We start from the raw sequence: 24279 nt of genomic DNA on the forward strand, positions 1-24279 counted from the left end.
GTGGGAATAACTTGTTCAGTTTTTTTTCAGTCATTTCCAACTCTTTGTGACCCTATTTGGGACTTTCCTTTCAAAGATACTGGAATAATCTGCCATTTCTCTGGGTCATTTTGCAGATAAGAAAACTGAGGCAAATAGGGTGAAGTGACTTGCCCAGAATCACACAGCTAGGAAGTGTCTGAGGCTAGGTTTAAACTCTGATTCCCTGAGTCTCCCTGACTCCAGGCCCAGCTTTATTTGCTGTGCCATCTGGCTTCCCTGGTAATAAATATTACCTATTGTGTGGTTTCTGAGCTTGTATTTTCTTTCTTTCTTTCTTCCTTCCTTCCTTTCCTTCCTTTCCTTCCTTCCTTCCTTCCTTTCCTTCCTTTCCTTCCTTCCTTCCTTCCTTTCCTTCCTTTCCTTCCTTTCCTTCCTTTCCTTCCTTTCCTTCCTTTCCTTCCTTCCTTCCTTCCTTCCTTCCTTCCTTCCTTCCTTCCTTCCTTCCTTCCTTCCTTCCTTCCTTCCTTCCTTCCTTCCTTCCTTCCTTCCTTCCTTCCTTCCTTCCTTCCTTCCTTCCTTCCTTCCTTCCTTCCTTCCTTCCTTCCTTCCTTCCTTCCTTCCTTCCTTCCTTCCTTCCTTCCTTCCTTCCTTCCTTCCTTCCTTCCTTCCTTCCTTCCTTCCTTCCTTCCTTCCTTCCTTCCTTCCTTCCTTCCTTCCTTCCTTCCTTCCTTCCTTCCTTCCTTCCTTCCTTCCTTCCTTCCTTCCTTCCTTCCTTCCTTCCTTCCTTCCTTCCTTCCTTCCTTCCTTCCTTCCTTCCTTCCTTCCTTCCTTCCTTCCTTCCTTCCTTCCTTCCTTCCTTCCTTCCTTCCTTCCTTCCTTCCTTCCTTCCTTCCTTCCTTCCTTCCTTCCTTCCTTCCTTCCTTCCTTCCTTCCTTCCTTCCTTCCTTCCTTCCTTCCTTCCTTCCTTCCTTCCTTCCTTCCTTCCTTCCTTCCTTCCTAAGTGACTTGCCCAGGGTCACATAGCTAGGAAGTGTTAAGTGTCTGAGACCAGATTTGAACTTGGGTCCTGAATTCAAGGCTGGTGCTCTATCCACTGCACCACCTAGCTGCCCCCTGAACTTGTATTTTCTCTCTCCCTTATAAATAAAGGATAGAGAATACCTTTGTGGTCTAAACTCATAGAGATTTACAAGCATTAATTGTCTACCACATGCCTGACAGTGTGCTGGGGATCTGAGACAATGACAAAATGGATCACGTCCTCAAGGAGCTTAGGGAAACAACATGCAACATATGGCTTAGAAAGGAAAAGAGAAGTGAATGCTTAGAGAAGGCATCCAGAGATAGCATAATGGAACAGGTTCTGTGCACCAGACCTCTGAATTGTGAGACCAAGAAGCTCCAGATTTGAGGCCTAGTTGAGATTTCAGGGATCAGGAAAGTTTTATTAGAGAATTTAAGGGTAAAGAGCTATAGGGTCAAAGGTGAGGTATCCTAGAAAAATTTTAAATAGAGAAGTGTCTTGGGAAGCTACCTGTGAGTCAGAGCCTGGCCTCCTCCACACCCTGGTGCCAGGGATTCCTTAAGGGCAGAGCTGTATCTTAGCCATAAAGCAAGGCCATCCTCATTCCCTGGCTTTCTTTCCTCCTCTGCCTGGCTGTGCCAAGAGGAGGAGCTCTCAGTATGTGGACATGGCCATCTAATTTATTACTGCTGTCCACATGGCTGGGACATGTCTTGGGAGAAATGGAAAGCTTTGAGAAGTGTTGCCCTGGAGATACAGGTATTGCTGATAGAGGGGAGCACGTTAGCTGGAGCTGCTCTTGGGAAGGACTAGGATCATAATTGATAGCAAGCCATTCTCTTCTCTGCTTTCCTATAGAACCTGACTGTTCTCTGCCCACCAGAATACATGGTATGCTTTCTGCATCGGCTGATCACGGCCTTGCGGTACTACTGGGACGAATACAAGGCTTCAAACCCAGCAGCAGCATTCAGTGAAGGTAATCTGATGGGGAGCCTGAGTCTCCTGGTCTCAGTTGCATTATAGAACCATCAATAGTTGTTTTTTTGGCCATGCATTAATCTTCCTGTTCCAAGGAAATAGTCAAGTAATCTGGATTCTGCACCTGTTAACTTACAAATTGAGTCATTGGGCTTAGTGCCCTATTTCAGATCCAGCTGAGACTTTCAGAGGCTTTTCCTCTTCTCCTCTGAATTGCTGATCCCTCAGATAGAAGGTCATCAAATGGCAGTCTTCAAAGGAAAGAGTCAGGCTGAAGACCAAGCAGTAGTATTTAATACTTTATCTCACAGATTGCCAGTCTCTCTCTCTGTCAGACTTCTCCCTTTTTCCTGGTTCTGTGCTGTGTCCCTTACCTAGCCCCTCCGATGGCATGTGCTTAGAAAGGGCACTGTAAAGGGACACACACATCCTGTAAGACAGGATGCTTCTGAATTCAGTCAGCAAACAGATGAGCAGATGAGCATCCAGTTATTTGCTTTTTTGATTTATCTGGGTTTTAATTTTTCCAGGTCATTGCAAATTACAATTTATCTTCTGTGCATTTAACTCTGCGTAGACCCACAGTGAGTTGAGAGGGGAAACTAAGGCCCTTTTGTTCAGAGTGTTCAGGTTTTCTGGTTCATTTTTCTGTGTAGTAGGAAAACTCTGGATTTGGATATGAGGGTGTGTTTTAGTCCCAGAATTGCTATTCTGCATTACCTCAACAAGCTGCACTATCTCTCTGTGCTCAATTCTCTTCTCTATCACCTAAAAGGATCAGACTAGTGACATTCTTTCCCTTAATACATGTTTTTTATTATTTTTTCCTACCTAATAGTATTTTACTTTTTCCCAATTCCATATAAAGATGGTTTTCAACACTCACTTTTATAAGATTTTGAGTTCCAAATTTTTTGTCCTCTTTTCCTCCTCCCCCCAACAGCAAGCAATCTGATACAGGTTACATATGTACAATCATATTAAAATATTTACAAATTAATAATGTTATTAAAGAAGAATCAGATCAAAAGGGGAAAACCATGAGAAAGGGAAAAATAAAACAAAAAAATACATGAAAATAGTATGCTTTGATCTGCGCTTAGATTCTATAGTTCTTTCTCTGGATGTGGATAGCATTTTTCATCATGAATCTTTTCAAATTGTCTTGGATCATTTTACTGCTGAGAAGAGCTAGTTGAGCATCACATGATGTTACTGTTATTGTGTACAATGTATTCCTGGTCCTGCTTACTTCCCTCAGCATCAGTCAGTTCATGTAAGTCTTTCCAGATCTTTCTGAAATCTGCCTGTTCACCATTTTTTTATAGCACAGGAGTATTGCATTACATTCATATATCACAGCTTGTTCAGCCATTTCCCAGTTGATGGGCATTCCTTCAGTTTCCATGTATATATTTGATCATTTATTAATTGGGAAATGACTAGTATTCTTATAAGTTTGACTCAGTTCTCTGTATATTTGAGAAATGAGGTCTTTATCAGAATTGTGTATTTCTGATAAATTGTTTCCTAGTTAAAAAAATAAAGAAATTTTAGGCAGTGGATAGAGTGTTAACCCTGGAGTCAGGAGGACCTGAGTTCAAATGTAAACTCAGACACTTAATATTTCCTAGGTGTGGCCCTGGGCGAATCACTTAATCCTAATTGTCTCAGCAAAAAAAAAAAAAAAAAAAAAAAGTTTCCTAGTTTTCTGCTTTCCTTCCAGTCTTGGTTGCATTGGTTTTGTTTATGTAGAACTTTTTTAATTTATGTAATTAAATTTCTCCATTTTGTATTTCATAATGTTCTCTATCTCTTATTTGGCCATAAATTCTTCTTCATAGATCTGATAGGTAAACTATTCCTAACTCTCCTAATTTGCAAATTATATTTAAATCATGTATTCATTTTGACCTTATCTTGATATGCCATGGGAAATATTGGTCTATGCCTAGTTTCTATCATATTATTTTCTAGTTTTCTCAATTTTTATCAATTAGTGAGTTATCCAAGAAGATGGAGTGTTTGGGCTTATCAAAGAGTAAATTACCATAATCATTTACTACTGTTTCTTATGTACCTTATCTCTTCTGTTGAGCCACCCTTGAATTTTTTAGCTAGTTCCAAATAGTTTGGTTATTGCAGCTTTATAATGTAGTTTTAGATCTGGTATGCTTAGAGCACTTTCATTTCCATTTTTTGTTGTTGGTTGTTAATTCCCTTGATATTCTTGACCTTTTGTTCATACAGATGAATTTTGTTATTTTTTCTAGCTCCACAAATACATTTTTGATAGTTTGATATGGCACTAAAAAAGTAAATTAATATAGGTAGAATTGTAATTATTATATTAGCTTGGCCTACCTATGAGCAATTGACACTTTTCTAGTTGTTTAGGTCTGGCTTTATTTGTGGGAAAAAATGTTTTGTGGTTATGTTCATATAATTCCTGGGTTTGTCTTGGCAGGTGGACTCCCAGGTATTTTATTTATTCAATTATTTCAAATGGAATTTTTCTTTATATCTTTTGCTGCTGGGTTTTATTGGTAATATATGGAAATCTTATGATTTAAGTGGATTTATTTTATACTCTCCAACTTTGCTAAAGTTATTAATTATTTTCAAGTAGTTTTTTAGTTGATTCTCTAAATATATTATTATATCATACTCAGAGTGTGATAGTTTTATTTTCTCATTGCCTATTCCAATTCCTTCAAATTTTTTTCTTCTCTTATTGTTAAAGCTAACATTGCTAGCATAATATTAAATAATAGTGGTGATAATGAGCATCCAACTTTCACTCCTGATCTTATTGGGAAGGCTTCTAACTTATTCCCCTTACATATAATGTTTGCTAGTTATCATTTTAAGGAAAACTCCTTTTATTGCTATAATCTCCAGGGTTTTTAATAAGAATGAGTGTTGTATTTTGTTAAAAGCTTTTTCTGCATCTATTGAGATAATCATATGATTTCTGTTAGTTATTGATATGGTAAATATTCATCTATTTCACTTAGATTGTCAGATTTATTGGCATATAGTTGGGAAAAACAGCTCCTAATCATTGCTTTAATTTTCTCTTCATTGGTGATGAATTCATCCTTTTCATTTTTGATACTGATAGTTTGGTTTTATTTTTCCTTTTTTTTTTTTTTTTTTTAATCAAATTAATCAAAGGTTAATTTTATAGTTTTTTTCATAAACTTAAAACCAGCAATTAGTTTTGCTTATTAATTCAATAGTTTTATTACTTTCAGTTTTATTAATTTCCCTTTTGATTTTCCAAATTTCTATTTTTATACTTAATTGGGGATTTTTAATTTGTCCTTTTTCTAGCTTTTTTTAGTTGCATGCCCTATTTATCTATCTGTCCATTCTCTCTTTTATTCATTTAAGTATTTAGAGGTATAAAATTTCCCTTAAGTACTCTTTGGCTGCATCCCATAAGTTTTGGTATATTGTTTCCTTATTGTTGTTCTCTTTGAAATTATTGATTGTTTCTATGATTTGTTCGACCTACTCATTCTTTAGGATTAGATTAGTTTCCAGTTAATTTTTAATCTTTCTTTCTGTGATCCTTTATTACACATAATTTTTTTGTACCATCGTCTGAAAAAGATGCATTTAATATTTCTGCCTCTTCTCATTTGATTGTGAGGTTTTTGTGCCCTAATATATGGTCAGTTTTTGTGTAGGTTCTATGTACTTCTGAGGAAAAGGTATATTTTTATCCCCTTTCAAATTTCTCCAGAGGTCTATCATATCAACTATTCTAAAATTCTGTTCACTCTCTTAATTTCTTTCTTGTTTATTTGTGGTTAGATTTATTAAACAAGGAGAGGAGAAGATTGAGGTCTCCACTAGTATAGTTTTGTTGTCTATTTTTTCCTGTAACTCACTTAACTTTTCCTTTAAAAATCTGGGTATTATATCACTTAGTCAAAATATATTTACTATTGATATTGCTTCATTGTCTGTGGTATCTTTTTGTAAGATATAATTTCTTTCATCTCTTTTGATTAGATCTATTTTTGCTTTTGTTTTGTCTTGAGATCAGGACCCTTAACCTTTTATCTTTACCCCTTGTGTTTTTCTCTCTGCTTCAGTTGTCTTTTTTTGTAAACAACATATTGTAGTGTTTTTGTTTTTAATCCATTCAGTTCTCTACTTCCATTTTATGGAAGAGTTTATCCCATTCGTAGTTACTCTTACTGTGTATTTCCCTCCATTTTATTTGATCCCTTATACTTATCTCTCTCCTTTCACAAGATCCCTCCTCACCAGCTTTTTGCTTCTGACCACTGCCTCACTCAATTTGTCCTCCCTTCTATCTCCCTCATTTTCTTTTCCCTTTCCTCTCTTATTTCCCTAAATTTTTAAACTGAGTGTATATGGTATTACTTCTTTAAGCTAAATCTGATAAAATTAAGGTTTAACCAGTGCTCACCTCTGCCTTCTTTCCCTCTACTGTATGTAATAAGTCTTTTGCATCTCTTCATGTGATATAATTTATACTTTCCTTTCCTCTCCTTCTAATACAATTCATTTTTCACCCCTTAATTGTTTTTTATATTATCACATCAAAACCAATAATCTCCACACTCTTATAAAATTATATTATATTATATATATATATACTTCTTTTAACTGCTATAATAGAGATACGTAGTTCAAGAATTACAAGTGTCACCTTCCATGTAGAGTTGTAAACAGTTTATCCTTCTTGAATAACATGTTTTGTTTTTGTTTTTGTTTTTCTTATTTACCTTTTTATGCTTCTGTTCAGTTTTGGTCTTTTTAATCAGGAAATTTTGAAAAATCTCCTTTTTCATTGGATATCCATCTTTTTCCATAAAAGATTATACTTAATTTTGCTGGGTAGTCGATTCTTTGTTGTAGTCCAAACTCCTTTGCCTTCTGGAATATAATATTCTGAGTTCTCTGATCTTTTAATGTAGAAGCTCTTAAGTCTTGTGTAATCCTGACTCTGGATCCTTGATATTTGTATTGTTTCTTTCTGGCTGCCAGCTTTATAGATTCTTTCAATGATTATTTTGCACTCTGGTTCTAGGATATCAGGGCAGTTTGCCTTGATTATTTCACCTGGATCTTTTTTCCCACCAGGTCATTAGTTTTCCAGTGAGGTAGTTTACATTTTCTTCTATCTATTTTTTCATTCTTTTGATTTTATCTGAATGATTCTTGGTGTGTTACAGAGTCATTAGCCTCCACTTGCCCAGTTCTGATTTTTAAGCAATTATTTTCTTCAGTGAATTTTTATACCTCTTTTTCCATTTGGTCAATTCTACTTTTTAAAGAGTCGTTTTCTTCAGTCAATTTTTGTCCTTCCTTTTCCTAGTTGTTGACTCTTTCTTGCATATCTATCATTTCTTTCTCCAATTTTTCTCCTACCTCTCTTATTTGGTTTTAAAAATAACTTTTGAACTTCCAAGAAGACTTTTGGGCTTCTCTGTGACTTTTCCAATATAAGCATCTTGACATTGTTGTCCTCTTTTGAGTTTGTGTTAATTAATCTTCCCTGTTACCATAGTAGTTTTCTATGGCCTCTTTTCTGGTTTTTGCTCATTTTTAAAACCCATTTCATGGCTTTTAAAGTTAAGTTCTGCTCCTAGGGCACAGGGGTCACATCCCAACCTTCTTGTGCTGGGGGCCAAAGGCCTTGTCACTGGTTTTCTGCACTAGGGCCTCAAGGACAGATAGCTTGTCCACTATATGGCGCTGCCCATGTTTCTTGGGCCTTGGGTTCCAGACCTGGCAATCTGCCTTCTGGAGACTTTACAACTGGCCTACTGTGCCATAACCTGAGGAACCAGCACTGAGGGGCCTTGGGCATTGATCTGTGCTGTGACAAAGAGTATGCTGCTACCTTGTCTGGTTACTCCCTGCACTGGCTCATGCGCATCTTTAACCCAAGTAAGATAGACCTTTCCTGAAGTCCTAAGTTTTCTTAAGCTGGAAAATTGTTTCACTCCATCTTTTATAGGTTCTGTTATTCCCAAATCTGTTTGGAGGCTTGATTTAGCCTTGCTTCTGAGGAAAGTTGGGAAGAACTCAAGCATCTTCCTGGTTTTTCTCGGCTATCTTGCTTTACCTCAGAGTAGAATTTCTTTTTTTATGTCATGTACCCCTTAGGCAGGTTAATGAAACCTGAAATTCCCTTCTCAAAAGAATGGCTTAACACACACACACACACACACACACACACACAACTTTTGAACTACATGATTTCCAGTGTCCCTTCCAAGCCTACATTCTCTGAATCTGTGAACTCTCTTGGCCTTATTGTCCAAGAGCACACATACTTGTCAACTCCGTGATAATGGATGGGGAATGGGGGGAGGAGGGAGAGAGAGAGAGATCTAAATATTAGCTTGAGAATTAATTGGGGCATGGCTCTTATTTTTTATAAATTAGATTCTCTGTTTGAGAAATGAGGCCTTATCAGAGAAACTTGCTTCAAAATTCTTTTTACAATTATTATTACTGACAGTATTTCCTCCTCCATTTATTCTCTCTCCTTTCCCCCTCTTCCTTCTCACTTGTTCTTTTTTACTGACCACTCCCTCACCCAATATGCCTTCTTTTTTTATTACTCTCTTTCCCTTTCTATATCTCATTCCCCTTCTATTTTCTTGCAGGGTAAGAGATTTTTAGACTCATATTGAATCTGTACCAAAACATACAATCAAAGGCTATTTACTCAAACTTTCTTGAGCATCTTTTCCCCCTATTTTAAAAAATGTTTAAAATTTTTTTTTATATTAACTTTTAGGCTATATATGTACATTTGTTTTTTACATATTTCCATGAGTCAGGTTGGGAGAGAAAAGTCAGAACTAAAGGGAAAAATCATGAGAAAGTAAAGAAACTAGAAGGGAAAAAAAAAAAAGATGAAAACAGTATTCTTTGATCTGAATTCAGTCTCCATAGTTCTCTGAATATGGATGGCATTTTCCATCCAAAGTTTATTGGAATTGCCTTGGATCACTGAATTGCTGAGAAGAGTTAAGTTTATCAGTTGATTATCACACAATCTTGTCAAGCATGTTTTTAATCACATTACTTCCATTTCAGGACCCTATGATAAATTCTATCACATTGTAAATTGTAGTGAATTGGCTTTTAAAGTTCTCTTCTCAATGGCTCTTGCTCTTAATTGCTTTTATTCCTAAAACATCATTGCTCTCATTCAGAGCTTGCTGATGTTGTAGCCATGCAAAGCTTCTAAGGTGATATTGACATCCCTTTTCTTGAGTGAAATAGAGGGACTCTTTCACTACCATCACAAGGAACTTCCACTAGGACTCTGTCTGTCCTTGTCTCTCTAGGGCCTTAGGAAGCAATTCAGAGCAATTTATCTGTTGCCTTTCTTCTAAAAGTTGTAAAAAAAAGAAAATTTCAGAATAATATGAGGAAATACTAGCAATTATAGAGCTATTCCAAGTAAAGTGAGCTGCCTTGTGAGGTAGTGAATTCCCCATCTGCAGAAGTCTTCAAGTAGAGATTAGAGATACACTAATTGGAATTATAAAGATTTAAAGTGAATTAGTTGCCTTTGAGTCCACTTTTAGCTATGAGGAACTGTAAAACATGATTCTCACTGGAGATTTTCTGATGATTTGTTGCTGGCAAACCAAGGGAAAAAAACAAAGTGGGTTTCAGAGATATACCAGTTTTACCAGGATCAAATTTGTGCCTAATAAGAGAGACCTGAGAGCCCTCCTGGGATGCCAGCTTCTTATTTATTTCTAATCTGCTTTGCTTTCTTCAGTTTACTTCTACAGTTTCTACAGTTTACTTCTGGTTGGATTCTCCAGATGCCGCAAACACATAAATATACTTTTGGGGTTTTTAGTCACCCTAAACTGACTTATTCCTACCCCATCTATCTCCTTCCACTTTTACTCATATGCTCCTGAAAGGAACTGAAGGAAGTCACACATCCTTGCTGACTAGATATACTGTGAATGTTATATCACTTCAGGTAGTCTTTTTATTTTCCCTAATTAATCTCCTATCTTACTCCCCACAGAAACTACTCCAAATCTTCCTTTTTTTCATCCTTCTTCCTCCACCTTTTTTCTTCACTGAGGATGTTACCCCATAATTTACTGAGAATATTGAGTCCATTTACTGAGAACTTCTTCCCTGAGGCAATCACATTAATAACTTTCCTGGGGTCACACAGCTAGTAAGGGTCAAATATCAGGTTCTCCTGACTTGAGGATTGGTGTTATATCCACTGTGCCACCTAATTGTGCACTCTCCCAACTTCTTTTAAAACGCCTTCTTGTTTTTAATGTTCTCCTTCTTTCCTTAAGCATCTGATTATCAGAAGGCTCTTCTTCTTTTTAGGACGAAGCCCTTTATATATGCCCTCAATCACATCCTTTCCTGTCTTCTCCGTAAGATTTCCCCCATTTCTGTCTCTCTCCTCTTCTCCTCCCTCTTCCTTTTTTTTTCTTTCATATCTGTCCCTAGCTGATTCTTTTCCTCCCACCTTCGGAACAGGTATCCCGGGATGTTTAAAAAACTTTGATTAAATTGTATCATTGCTTCAAATTATCATCCTATATCTCCTTTCCTTTTCTCAGCTAAATTCCTTGGAAAAGCAAAAAAATTGCCTGCATTCATTGCCTCCTTTTTTGTTTCACATGCTGCTCAGCACTTTGCAGTTTGCTTCCTGATCTCATCACTTACCTGAAACTGCTCTCTCTCAAATTATCACTGATTTTTAATTGCCAAGCCTGGTGGTTTTTTCTCAGTCCTTGTTCGTGACTTCTCTGCCACATTTAACCTCGTTAACCTTTTTCTGTCCCTGAATACTCTTCTCTGGATTGTCATGGAGTTCCTGTCTTTCTGACCACTCTGCCTCAGTCTCATCAGATATAACATTTCCTCTAACTCTAGGTTTTCCCAAAGGTTCCTTCCTGGATCTCTTCCCTTTTCTCTGTCCTTTCTTCTGATGACTTCCTCAGCTCTGGTGAAGTTAATTAACTCTATGTGGATGACATCAGGGAGGCAGAGCTGGCTCCAGAACCAGAGGGCCTGGGTTCAAATCCTGTCTCTGACACTTTTGATTTTGATTCTTTACCCTCTCCTGACTTTGGTTTCCTCATCTGTAAAGTGAAGGGTTGGTTTAGATGTCTTCTGAGGTATCTTCAAGTAAGATCTGTGATCTTAGGATCTTAGTCAGGAGTCTTCTTCCTGAGCTAATAGTTCAGTGTCACTGACTGCCTATGAGACACGTTGGCCTAGCTCTCGTTTTCCCATTCCTGACATTTAAACAAAACAACTGGGTATTTTATTTATGGAAATTACGCACTAAGACAGGAACCAGAGAAGGCATTAATAACAACTTTTTGTGTGACAAGGAAAATGTTAAAAGTATGAACTTCCTCAAGAATGAAGGACTTTGGTAGCAGTACTTACTTCAGTCAATGATTGTGCAAATTAAATGCTTTTTACATGTAGGTAAAATCAAAGCCAGACTGTACCCCTTTCCTAGGGAGCAGTGTTACTTCAGAGTAATCTGCTGCTGGAAGGGAATAGAATGTAGGACTTGGAATCAAGTGGGTTCAGATCCTTCCTGACAATTACTAGATGGGTAACTCTCTACAAGTTATGTAATCTCTCTGTGCCTTAGCTTCTTTACCCATAAAATAAGGCAATTGAACTAGATTGGCCTTTTAGGAACCTTCCAGTTCTAAATCTGTTATCCTGCCAATATTAAGAGGCTACTAGTGGCCTGACACTGAATTAAATGCTAGGAATGCAAAAAGAAACAAAAGGCAACCTCTCTTCTAGGAACTTTTAAGTCAAGTGGGAGAGACAATATGCAAACAAGCTACATATGGACTAAGTAGTACATAATTAACAGAGGGAAGATCCCAGAATTACGTGGGGTAGGGGAAGGTGTCCTATAGAAGGTGGAATTTTAGTTGCGATTTAAAAGTCAGAGGGTTCAGTAGTCAGAGCAGAGGAAGGAAAACATTCCAGGTATAGGAGACAGCCAGAAAAAATAGCTCAAGCCAAGAAATGGAGTGTCTTGTTTGTGGAGCAGCTAGGTCAGGGTCACTGGATTAAAGAAATAGGAGCTAAGTTATGCAGGCTTTGAACGCCAAATAGCATTTTGTATTTGTGTCTGGAGACAATAGAAAGCCACTGGAGCTTATTGAGTAAAAGTGCAGGGTTGGAAGAGACTTGAGGCAAGCAGACCCATTTATAGCCTACTGCATTAGTTCAAATGTGAAATGATGAAGGCCTGCATCAGCGTGGTCTCAGGAACAGAGGAGAGAGGGGATATATTTGAGAGATATTACAGAGCTGAAATCAACAGACCTTGGCAACAGATTGGAAATGGGGACAAAGAGATAGTGAGAAACCAAGAGTTCAGGGGACTGGAGAGGTGATATTACCTTCTATAATAATAGGGAAGGTAGAGCAGAGGTATCAGAGAGAAAAAGAGTTCTATTTTGGATATACTGAGTTTAGAATGTCCATTGGACATATGGTTGAAGATATGCAACATAGTTAGAGATGCAATATTGGAGGTTAGTGAAGAGATTGGGATACACGTAAAAGTAGATATGAGAATCATCAGCATACAGATGCTCATTAAATCTGTGGGATCTGAGAAGATAAGCAAGTGTAGAAGAGTAGAGAATCCAGGACAGAACCTTGAGGTATACCTGTGCTTTGGGAGTATGATGTGGAAGAGGATCCAATAAAAGGAACAGAGAAGGAGTAGTCAGTGAAGTAGGAGGAGAAACAGAAAAGCAGTGTCCTGAGAAAACCTAAAGAGAGTATCCAGGGGGAGTATCAAAGGCTACTGAGAATTCAGGAAGAACGAAGACAGATGTAATATCCTCTTTTAAATGTAACATTCTCTGTTGAGGTTTTTCTTGGGGTCTCTGGAGGCAGATTTCATTTCAGTTCAGTAATCATCACACGAGTAGCCAAGAGTTAAAGTCCAAATCCTGTACTGTCTCCTTCACTTGGGGCTTTGTTAGTTTTTCTGGAGGCCTTCCAGATCTTGGTTTCAGTGGAGAAGCGACGGATGAGGACCGCCACCACTTTTCTGTCTTCCCTAGTTTGTCCGAGTGCATTTACTGAACTAGAGAACTGTTAAGCACTGTGCTAAATTAGATAACCATTGTTTCTATCAATTCCACTGACTTAACACCTTGTAAGAATCCTTTGTTTCAAGTGCAGAGATCTGGCCTATAACAGACAGAAATTTCAAACCCGGCATGTTCAAAACTGAACTTCTTGTCTTTTCCCCAAAACCTGCCCTTCTTACCACTATTTTTAATCAAAAATACCACCATTTTTTCAATCACCCATGCTCATAACTTTGGTATTTTCATTGACTCCTCACTCTTTCTCATCTTGTGTGTGTGTGTGTGTGTGTGTGTGTGTGTGTGTGTGTGTGTGTGTGTATTCTCTTTTCTTCTTCCTTAACCTCTCTTGCATTGGATCCATTCTCTTTGTTCACACAACCACCACCTTGGTTCCAGCCATCATCCTCTCTCTCTTTAGAATATTGCAGTGGTCTCCTAATTCTTCTGTTCTTCCTGCATCAAGTTTCTCTCCATTTTAGTCCAATATATTACACACTGCTGCTAAAGCATTTTACTTCTAATCTAACCACTTCAGTCAACTCTAGTGATTCCCTGTGGCTTCTAGGATAAAATCAAAACCCTCTATTTAACCTTTAAAGCCCTTCATAACTTGGCCCCAACTTGTCTTTCAGCCTCAGTGGACATCACTCCTCTTTCTACATTCTTCAGTCCATCCAAAAATGTCCTCTCTGTTCTTTAAACCCAGCCCTCTATCTGTCATCTCCATGCTTTTATAGTGGATGTTCTCTATGCCCATAGAATCCTTCCTTTCCTTCAAGGTGGAGATCAAGTGCCACCTTTCACAGGAAGCCTTTCCTGGTTGATATCCCCAACAGCTGATGTCTTAGCTCTCTAAACTAACTGGTATTTATTAGCTTGTATTTCTTTATGTTTATTCTCTTCCTATTTATTTTGTAAAGGCTTCATATACTTTTTGTCAACATCAGGACTTTATGTGTTTGTGTGTGTATGCAAACACATACATGTGCATATATGTACACGTGTGTGTGTGTGTGTGTGTTGTCTCCCATTAGAATGTAAGACACTTGAGAATCTGGATTGTTACATTGTTTGTATGTATATATTCCCTAGCACAATGTCTAGCACATAATAGGCACTTTATAAATGCCTGCTGATTGATGGTTTCAGTGACTCCTTTATTCCCCATCAGGTGATAAGGATGACATAACTTTAGAGCTCAAAGAGATCACCTTTCCCATTTTGCTGATGGGAAAACTGGGGCATGGAAAATTTAGGTGACTTGCTGAAAGGCACACAGTAGTTGTACATGGCAATACTAGGATTTGAACCCGGGTCGTCTTTTTTTTTTTTTTTTTTTTAATTAATTTTATAATTATAAGATTTTTTGACAGTACATATGCATAGGTAATTTTTTACAACATTATCCCTTGTACTCCCCTCTGTTCCGAATTTTCCCCTCCTTCCCTTCACCCCCTCCCCTAGATGGCAGGCATTCCCATACATATTAAATAAGTTATAGTATATCCTAGATACAATATATATGTGCAGAACCAAATTTTGTTGTTGTTGTTGTTGTTGTTGCAAAGGAAGAATTGGATTCAGAAGGTAAAAATAACTTAGGAAGAAAAACAAAAAATTCAAGCAGTTTACACACATTTCCCAGTGTTCCTTCTCTGGGTGTAGTTGATTCTGTCCGTCATTGATCATTTGGAACTGGATTAGATCTTCTCTATGTTGAAGATATCCTCTTCCATCAGAATACATCCTCATACAGTATTGTTGTTGAAGTGTATAATGATCTTCTAGTTCTGCGCATTTCACTCAGATGTAAGTCTCTCCAAGCCTCTCTGTATTCCTCCTGTTGGTCATTTCTTACAGAACAATAATATTCCATAACATTTAAATACCATAATTTACCCAACCATTCTCCAATTGATGGGCATCCATTCATTTTCCAGTTTCTAGCCACTACAAAAAGGGCTGCCACAAACATTTTGGCATATACAGGTCCCTTTCCCTTCTTTATATCCTTGGGATATAAGCCCAGTAGTAGCACTGCTGGATCAAAGGGTATGCACAGTTTGATAACTTTTTGGGCATAATTCCAGATTGCTCTCCAGAATGGTTGGATTCTTTCACAACTCCACCAACAATGCATCAGTGTCCCAATTTTCCCACATCCCCTCCAACATTCATCATTATTTGTTCCTGTCATCTTAGCCAATCTGACAGGTGTGTAGTGGTATCTCAGAGTTGTCTTAATTTGCATTTCTCTGATCAATAGTGATTTGGAACACTCTTTCATATGAGTGGAAATAGTTTAAATTTCATCATCTGAAAATTGTCTGTTCATATCCTTTGACCATTTATCAATTGGAGAATGGCTTGATTTCTTATAAATTAAAGTCAATTCTCTGTATATTTTAGAGATGAGGCCTTTATCAGAACCTTTAACTGTAAAAATGTTTTTCCACTTTGTTATTTCCCTTCTAATCTTGTTTGCATTAGTTTTGTTTGTACAAAAGCTTCTTAATTTGATGTAATCAAAATTTTCTATTTTGTGATCAATAATGATCTCTAGTTCTTCTTTGGTCACAAATTCCTTCCTCCTCCACAAGTCTGAGAGGTAAACTATCCTATGTTCCTCTAATTTATTTATGATCTCATTCTTTATGCCTAAATTATGGACCCATTTTGATCTTATTTTAGTATGTGGTGTTAAGTGTGGGTCCATGCCTAGTTTCTGCCATACTAATTTCCAATTTTCCCAGCAGTTTTTGTCAAATAATGAATTCTTATCCCAAAAGTTGGGATCTTTGGAACCCAGGTCTTCTAATACCAGATCTAGCATTCTTTGAGCTATTCTATATTGTCTCCCTTAATCAGAAAACCAATAGAGAGCTGAGGAGTCAGTTCTGGAATTAGATCTATTCTGTGTAAAGCTAAAAACCCAAATATTAGGATGACTTTCAGAATCAATCTGTGTTACACTTGAGGAAGTATATATTCAGATGCTCTCATGACAAGTTCTCTCTCTCTCTTTCTCTCTGCAGAAGCCTACGTTCCCCCACAACTCTTCTATAATGGGAAGGTAGATTATTTTGACCTGCAGCGACTGGGAGGCCTCCTGTCTCATCTTAAGAAAACCCTCAAAGGTAAGCTTGTGAGGCCTGACTGGGCATATTTGAGCAGGCAGAGCCCGCAGGAGCTAGTGTTCATTCCTCAGATTCATCAAGAATTAGTCATTCCAGAACAAACTTATTTCCTGTTTTTGACATTATTACTTTGTGGATCAGGTGAATCCTATAGATATTGTTAAATCCTTTACTGAAATTCAGGTATACCTAATTCCTAACTGGAAATTGTGTCTTTTAGTATAACACCAGTTATTAGCACTGATATTAATGATTTCATATTGTTTCCTATACCAGATTGTAGATTTAGATAGTATTTAAGTTTGTAAGAATTGTGAGGTTTTTGTTTTTATTTTGTTTTTCCTATAAAACAACTTTTTTTTATTGCTTTGGATATGTGTAAAGATTCAAGACATGTGACCTTTGGGGAATCAGATATACTGCTGTCATTTTTGGGAATCTTAAATATATCAAACTTATTTTTACAAAATACATATCCATTCCTTTATTAAATTATCACCAGGTTGATGTTAATGTAGTGAAATATTTGTAGGATGATTTCAGAATTGAAATAAGATATTGTAAAAATTAAAGCTTAATTATGTTTACCATTTTTAAAAAAGGGGGGGGGAGAATTTTGGGCATAGTCTGTCATGCTTATGCACAAACTGGAGACATATAGAAAAGATATCCTGGCTTTTAGGTAGATTTGGTGGATCACCCCAAAAAGAGATGATGAAGGAATCCATGGCAACAAAAAGATAGATTCCCAAGTTGTGAATTTTGTTATTCCATTCACCTGGATGAAGGCATAACAAGCATGTTTATCAAATTTGGGAGTGCCATTAAATTGGAAAAGGACTTATGGGTCCTGTGAACAATAAGATGGTGGACCGGATGTTTCCTCCCATCTCCATGCCTTCTTAGATCTTTCTAAAACAGAAATTATGCATCAAAGTTAATAAATTGAGAAGGATAACCAGTGTTACCTGATTGAGTGAAAACCTAAAAAGATTTCAGCAAGCCAGCACAGTTCTCAGAATAGAAAAATGTGAAATTTCATGATAATAAGTAGAAAGTTTTGCAATTGGGTTAAAATGCCCACTTGTACAGGTTTAAGGTTCATGGTTTGATAACAATTCAATTAAAAGGACTTAAGGATTTAGTGGCTGTGACCTCAAAATGTGTCAGTGGTGTAACCTGGCAGGCAGAAAAACTATCTGACATTGTGTTTAAGAGGCATGATGTCTGAAGTCCAGATGGTGTCCAGCCCTGGGCTGTAGTATCATGTAGAATCACTATTCAGGGCCCCACACTGAAGAAGGATGTTGATAAAAGGGTATTCAGAGCCATGGGAGGATTGATTAAAAAAGCAGAGGATGTTTAACCTGGAGGAGGTTTAGGGAGAACATGATTAGTAAGGAAAAACTCCCTAATAAAAACTGTCCAAAAGTTCAATTTTCTCTGTTTTTAAGATGTGAATTCCCTATCACTAGCAGTCTTCAGACAGCATCTGTATGACCACTTTTGGAAAATGCTATAAAAGAGATTTCTGTTCAGACAGACATTGGATTAGATGACCTCTGATGTCTCTTTTAGCTTTGTTATCCTGGTCTTGGGCATGGTGAGGAAGGTCCTTGGAAGGAGGCAGAGCCTCAAATCTGGAGGGGCCTGTGATCCTTAAGGGATAAATTGGTTGAATTTAGCTTCTAGGAGGGAACCTTGTTTGTTACAATTCCAGTGCTGCAGCTTCAGAAAAAGAAGAGGTTATTTGTGCAGGGGAAGCCTTCCTGGGCTTTTAGATCAGGCCTCACATGCAAGCTTATAGTGGACCTAAGTAAGGGGAGCCTGAGAGGACAAAATCCAGAGCCGGGTCACTCTTATCTCTGAAAGGTGCGTGTGGGCATGCTAGCTTCATGACCCCTGGTTTCCTCCATGCATCTACATTCCTTGAATTGTCTCATCCTGGTCAATTCCCAGAGCACTTTTCATGCTTGGTCTGTGTTGTGCAGGCCCTTTTTCAGCAGAGGGAGCCAGAGAACCTCATTTAGCTACAGATTGGGAATGGGATGTGTTTCCTGATTGAAGTTTCACTGTATCGATGATACTGTACATTTGTACGGGCTTTTAATTCTTTTTTAAAGCCCTTGAATATGTTACCTCATTAGGTCTTTTCAACAGCCTTGGGAGGCAAGCAGAGCAGTCCAGGTCAACAAATAGGCACAAATTGAGTGGGCAGTGCCTGGGGAGCTGAGGATTACTGGACCAATGGGCTCTCCCTCTGTCCTTGGGCTCTCATAGACCAGGAACCCAGGGCAAAATGGAGGCCCAAAAGTTTGAGATCAGCCCCAGGCTTTCTTTATGCCTAATCCTTTGTTCTTTCTACTTCTACTTAGGCACTTGATAACTACTATGTTCAAGTCTTTTCACATATTTACTTATTTATATAAACATTGTTGTCTTTGTCCCTACCCTATCCCCCAGAATGGAGGGACTATTTTTGTGTTTGTGTGTGTTTATATTCTGTACCTAGATTAGTGCAAAGCGCACAGGAAGTGCTTTATAAATGCTTTGAATCAAATTGCTCAGCTGGGAGAGGTAGAGTTTAGAGAAGACTCTCATTGCTCTGGCAAAGCCTGTGATCTCTTGAGAATAACACACAAACGTGGACAGCTGCAGCTTTTATGCAGTACTCATAATACAAGATGAGGCCATTAAAGAGGCACAACAGAAGTATTTTTAATCACTTGGTGCCTTTTAAATGTGGCCCTTTTTTCTTGACTGCTGGGCACAGAGGAAACGGCAACACTTAGGGCTTTAACCTCAAACCTCTCCCTGGCTTGGCTGCCTTGCCTTTTGGGGACTTGGACAACTCTTTCAGAGCGCCACGTACGCAGGAACAAAGTGTCAGGTTTTGTTGCCTGCCAACCCAAATGCTGAGACTGACCCTGTGCCCATTTCTTTTCTCCCAGATGACCTGGCATCGAAAGCAAATATCTTGATTGACCCCTCAGAGCTACAAGCCATTACCATGGATGACCTTGATGAAGATGATGAATCAGCTACATCAACTGCACAGGTGACCCTTCCTAAAACTTTTTCTTGCCTTCTCTTTGGACCTCTTAGGTCTTCCTGGGTTTACCCCAAAGTATTCTACTGTAGATGACTTAGGTCATCTCTGGGAAGACTTCTTTCAGACCATCCAGGTTAGACTCCCAGAATGGGGGTCTACACATACAGTAGCTCTCATTGAGATGACCTTACTCCCATTCCTTTTTGAGGTGCAAAGTATCTTTTCTGAATTTTTCCTTTTCTCTGGGCTCAGGCCTGTGGAGTTTCTTCAAGATTCTCATGAAAACAGAATTTATATGGTTGTCTTCCTTTGGGAAAATAGTCCTATCTTCATTCTATCCCATTTATTTCCCAGGGAATAATAGTATTACCTTATATTTATACAAAGTTTAATAGTTTCTAAAACACATCTCTAGCCATTATTTTATGTTCTTAATATTCTATTAGATATGCAGGTTGGGCTATTCATTGAACAAGCACTTATTAAATCCTTGTTGTGTACAAAGTACTGTATTTAGTGCTAGAGGTGGTCTAAAGTTCACACGATCCTTGCCTTCAATACAAAAATGAAAAATGAGGCTCAGAGAGATGATTTGTCCAAGGCTGTATCTCATAGGATCTGCAAGATTTGGAAAATGCTTACTTTCTTCTGGTTGAATTCTCTTTCTAATCCTAACCTCACTACAGTTATCTCACTAACTAGAGCATCTTAACCAAATTTTGTTTAGAGTTTTTAGTTTAGTGGTTTGTTTTATTTTTTGGTGAGGGGGTTATTGGAAGGGTCTCAGTGTGATTGGTATCTTTTTTCTTTCTCAGCGCCCTGTGGCTGCTCTAGCTATTGGAGGGGCCCTGGCCAGGCCCAGTTGGCTCAGCTCCCCAACATTGAGTCGGGCCAACCGCTTCCTCAGCACAGCAGCTGTGAGCCTCATGAACCCTCGGAGGCCCCTGGGCACCATGGAAAAAGTGAAAATCCGAACGCTGAATGTGGAACAGAGAACAGAGGAGGATAGTATGTGATGGAGATTGGGGTTGCTGTGATAATTCAAATCAGCAAGATTCAGCAAACTTTTTTTTAAAAAGAGTCTGCCAATTACTTAGGCCTGGGGATATGAAATTGAAAAATGAGACAGTTCATGCTCTAAATGAGCTTGTAATCTATTGGTCCTGTTCTGCAAGAATAGGTCTAATATTAGAGCAAAGGAGAGAAAGTGCTTGAAGGAAATTTCAAGAATAAAGAGTCATTTTCACTTGTGGGGATCAAATGCCACCTCAAAGAGGAGGTGGCACTTGAACTTTGAAGGGAGAGTAGGATTTTAGCAGATGGAGGTTAGGAAGTCGTTGGTTCTGAGTACTTTCATGAAAGCTATAGAGATAGGAAATAGTATGATAATTTTGTGGAATTAGTGAGTAGTCTGGTTTTCTGAAATGGAGAATTCTTGAAGGACAGGAGAATGAATTAAGACCACAAACATTAGTTGGAACCAAAGGATCTTATATACCAGACTAAATAATTTATTTATTATTTATTATCCTATAGTCAGTAGGAATGCACAGAAGATTTTTAAGTAGGGGAATGATGTATTTGAACTTATATATTAGAAAGATTCTTTTGGAAACTGTGTGGGGGAAGGACCAGAGAGGAAAAAGATGAAAAGTGGATAAAAACTGTATAATAGAAAAGGTCATTAATGAGGAAGGTGCCTCTTTACCCACAGTAACAAATCCCACTGTGATTATCTTTCCTGTCCTAAAGGAATTTGGGATTTGATAGAACTAGTCTCCCAAGAATCTTGATCCTTTCACTAAAACCTGGCTTCTTCCTCTGGAATGAAGCGTTCTGTTGTCCACATTTCAGGAAATATGACCTTGGAAGCCTGCTAATTGTCTTATCATCCCTTATGGGGATGATCAGGTTGATCATTAGCTTTTTGGGCCTCTCTTCTTCCCATGCTATTGGTGAGTCTGTCCCTGTAGCAAGTCCCTACTCTTTTGGTTAAGCCCCGGAATCCTAGAAGTGATGTTGCTTCCTCTGACATTTGTATTCTGTCAGAGTGAGGAGCCAAGGACTCCAAAAGGAACTGCAGGTCATTAGGAGACTCTTCCTTAACGGCCTGGATCAATGCCCAGACAGACCTCAGGAAGATATTCTGTCCCCTCAGACCCTGACCCAGCCCTGCCCTGGGGTTGGGTGACCACTAATAGCTGTATGTGGGTTTGGGAAGAGCACCTTCAGGAGTGAGGAGATGAAATGAGGAAATTGATGCTTTAAAAATAGCTCTCCCCACTGCTTTTGTCCAAGATCTGACCTTGTGAAAGTATTTGTACTTTGGGCTTTCCCTGATGTTCCTTGTAGGACCTTATAGGGATCTAACAAATTGAAAGAAGATTCAGAAACCCTATTTTCCAAACTCTATGAAGAGTAATTTCCCCTCCCCATGAAGGTGTCCAGTGACAATGAATTTGCTGCTCTCCATTTGGGAACAGTTTTCATTGTGAAGTGGTTTTTCCTTCTATTGGTCTTTCAGCAGTTATATATCATATCCTTCAGTGGACAAAGAGATTAAAACAGTTTGTTCTAAAAATCACAATCTTTCAAATTGTGATTATATATCACCTCTCCCCTCCTCCAGCAACTCAGTCTTGTCCTTCCCAGGCTAAGTATTCCCAGCTTCAGGTTCATCCTTCATGGCAGGCCTCCTGTGGATGTACTCCACCAAAACATGGTGCCCAGATATAATCTGATCAGAGCAGAGTGTAGCAGGACTATTAATTCCTCTGGTCTGGACCTTGTCTCTCTTAATGCAGATTAAGCTTGCATTAGTTTATTTGGCTGTTAAATTAAACTGTTGACTTCTATTGGTTTTCCAGGCCTATTTTGTTAAGTCAAGTGTGAGATGTTTCATGTTTACTTAATTGAATTTAATTTTATTCGGGAGGTGTGAAGGGCTATGAGTCACTGTTCTAAGGCAGGCAAGAGAGCATTAGACTTCATTCAGATAATGCTCCTTACCATAGACATCCAGGCCTACTCATATTAGAATGGGCTCAGTCATTTCATCTGTGTTGTTTGGGTGGCCCTGCTTGTGGTCCCAAACCACTTGATTTGAGGGCCCTCGACCTCTCCTCGGTTGTATTGCAGTATGTTTTTTGGGGGGGTTCTGTTCTCGTTGTGTGGCCAGGGCACCTAATATTAGACCCAAGGCAGCCATTGAAAGAAGGTAATTATTGACTGGAGAAGCCTTATTGCTCCAATCCTTAAGGGATGGAGGATGAGGAAGACTGATTATTGTCCTACCCCTCTCTTCCTTGTGCAGTTGAAGGGAGCAATGGAAATGAAGGCCTATTGTTGGGGAGGCCCCCAGAGGAGCCAGACCAACCCCTTACGGAGAACTCCCTACTAGAGATCCTGGATGGGGTCATCATGATGTACAACCTGAGTGTTCACCAGCAGCTGGGCAAGGTGAGCAGGGATTGACTTTTGCTGACCCACCAAAGTTTTGACCTGGGCCCCTTGGCAGAGCTTAATGGGAGGTAGGTTCTTGACCATAAACAACTCCCTGGTGGGCTGAGCTAGAGATCCTTGTCCATTCCTGGAATCCAGTCTTGGTGCTGCAGAGTTGGATATCCTAGTCCATGGGTGTCCTGGGAATATCTGTAGGCTCTTGTAGCTTATTTAGGAAACAGAGGGAGACAAATTGAGGAGTGGAAGGATCTTTTAAGAGTTTCCCTGGTGGTGGGGTGAGACAGAACTATGTAAGTAGTGGGTTCCGAAGAAGGACAGATGAACTTTGCTGAGGCCCCTTAAAGCCTAAGTCTATATCTTTTTCTTTGGGTTGGTCCTAGAGGTATCTGTGTGGACATGTATGGTGAGACTGTCAGGAATTTTTCTCTTTTCTTCCCCCAAATTGTACCTAATGTGGAATGTTCATCCTTCAGCCTATAAGGGAGAGAATTAAAGGGCAGGATTGAGAAGGATTTGTTCATGAAGAGAATTGTTCTGCACTTAGTGTGACCAGGGGTTACCTGGACAGAGCAGATGTATCAGTTGTTTCCCTGTGTTGATTTGATTCTAGATGGTGGGTGTTTCTGATGATGTGAATGAGTATGCCTTGGCCTTAAAAGACACAGAGGAGAAGCTCAATCGGTGTCCAAAGTGGGTAAGAAAAGTATCTTTTGAGCCTCAGAGCTGGGGTAGTGAATAGGACCCATTGAAGGTCAGTCCCTTTGGGTCCAGGAAGTCCTTTTAGCTTCATGCAACATCTTAAAATTGTAGCCCCATCCAGAGTGAGGGACTATAAAAAAAGGAACAGTGCTAATTTCCCATCCTGAAGGCACAGCTTTGCATCATGTTCTGTTTCAAGAAAATTGACGCCATTCTCTTCTCCCTTTTCAGATATACAGCCTTAGTTCTCCAGATACATGTAAACTCTTGCATATTTTTTATTATTAGGCAGGGGCTCAAGACTTACTGGACTTCTGGTGTTTGGCATTTTCCCTGGGCTTGTGCCTGGGCTAAATTAGCTCATTAGCTGTAGGGCCCAGGCTGCTGCTGCCGCCGGCAATCAAGGTTTCTGAGCGACAAGATGCTGTATTAGCCCCTACCCCCACCTTGTTAGGGAAGTCCTCTCAGTTCAGCTAAGTGCTAATGGGTGGGTCTGGGAACTCATATACACAGCAGTGCTTCGTAGAGCTGGCTGCTGTTCTGCTGTTTATGATGAGAGCATCAATTATGAATCTGAAAGGAAAGTGCCCATCACTTGCTGAGTCATCAGAGTTCCAAACACTAGGGATCGAAATTCCTCTGTCACTCTGCTCTTCCCCCACCTACTTATATATCCCCCCTACCCCACCCTTAAGTATATAGACATGTTGTGTAGAGCAAGTTTGCTTTCCTTTAGGGAAGCTTGGCCCTAGGACTCTTGGTCTGAAACAGCCAAAAAGATAATATTCACTTTCCCTC

The 24279-nt window shown here is 38.9% G+C and overlaps 1 protein-coding gene across 5 annotated transcripts in view; it reads left to right on the top strand.

The window, feature by feature from the left end:
• RNF123 (ring finger protein 123) overlaps positions 1 to 24279 on the top strand; it is a 112520-nt gene that overhangs the window by 42941 nt on the left and 45300 nt on the right. For all 5 annotated transcript variants that reach the window (XM_074283276.1, XM_074283280.1, XM_074283278.1 and 2 more), the window contains 6 exons: positions 1865 to 1985; positions 16167 to 16268; positions 19220 to 19326; positions 20136 to 20328; positions 22634 to 22779; positions 23393 to 23476. In XM_074283276.1, the coding sequence (XP_074139377.1) occupies positions 1865 to 1985; positions 16167 to 16268; positions 19220 to 19326; positions 20136 to 20328; positions 22634 to 22779; positions 23393 to 23476 (753 nt within the window). The remainder of the gene's footprint in view (positions 1 to 1864; positions 1986 to 16166; positions 16269 to 19219; positions 19327 to 20135; positions 20329 to 22633; positions 22780 to 23392; positions 23477 to 24279) is intronic.

This window comes from Sminthopsis crassicaudata, chromosome 1 (assembly GCF_048593235.1).
Source record: "Sminthopsis crassicaudata isolate SCR6 chromosome 1, ASM4859323v1, whole genome shotgun sequence".
In the NCBI taxonomy this organism is placed as follows: Eukaryota; Metazoa; Chordata; class Mammalia; order Dasyuromorphia; family Dasyuridae; genus Sminthopsis; species Sminthopsis crassicaudata.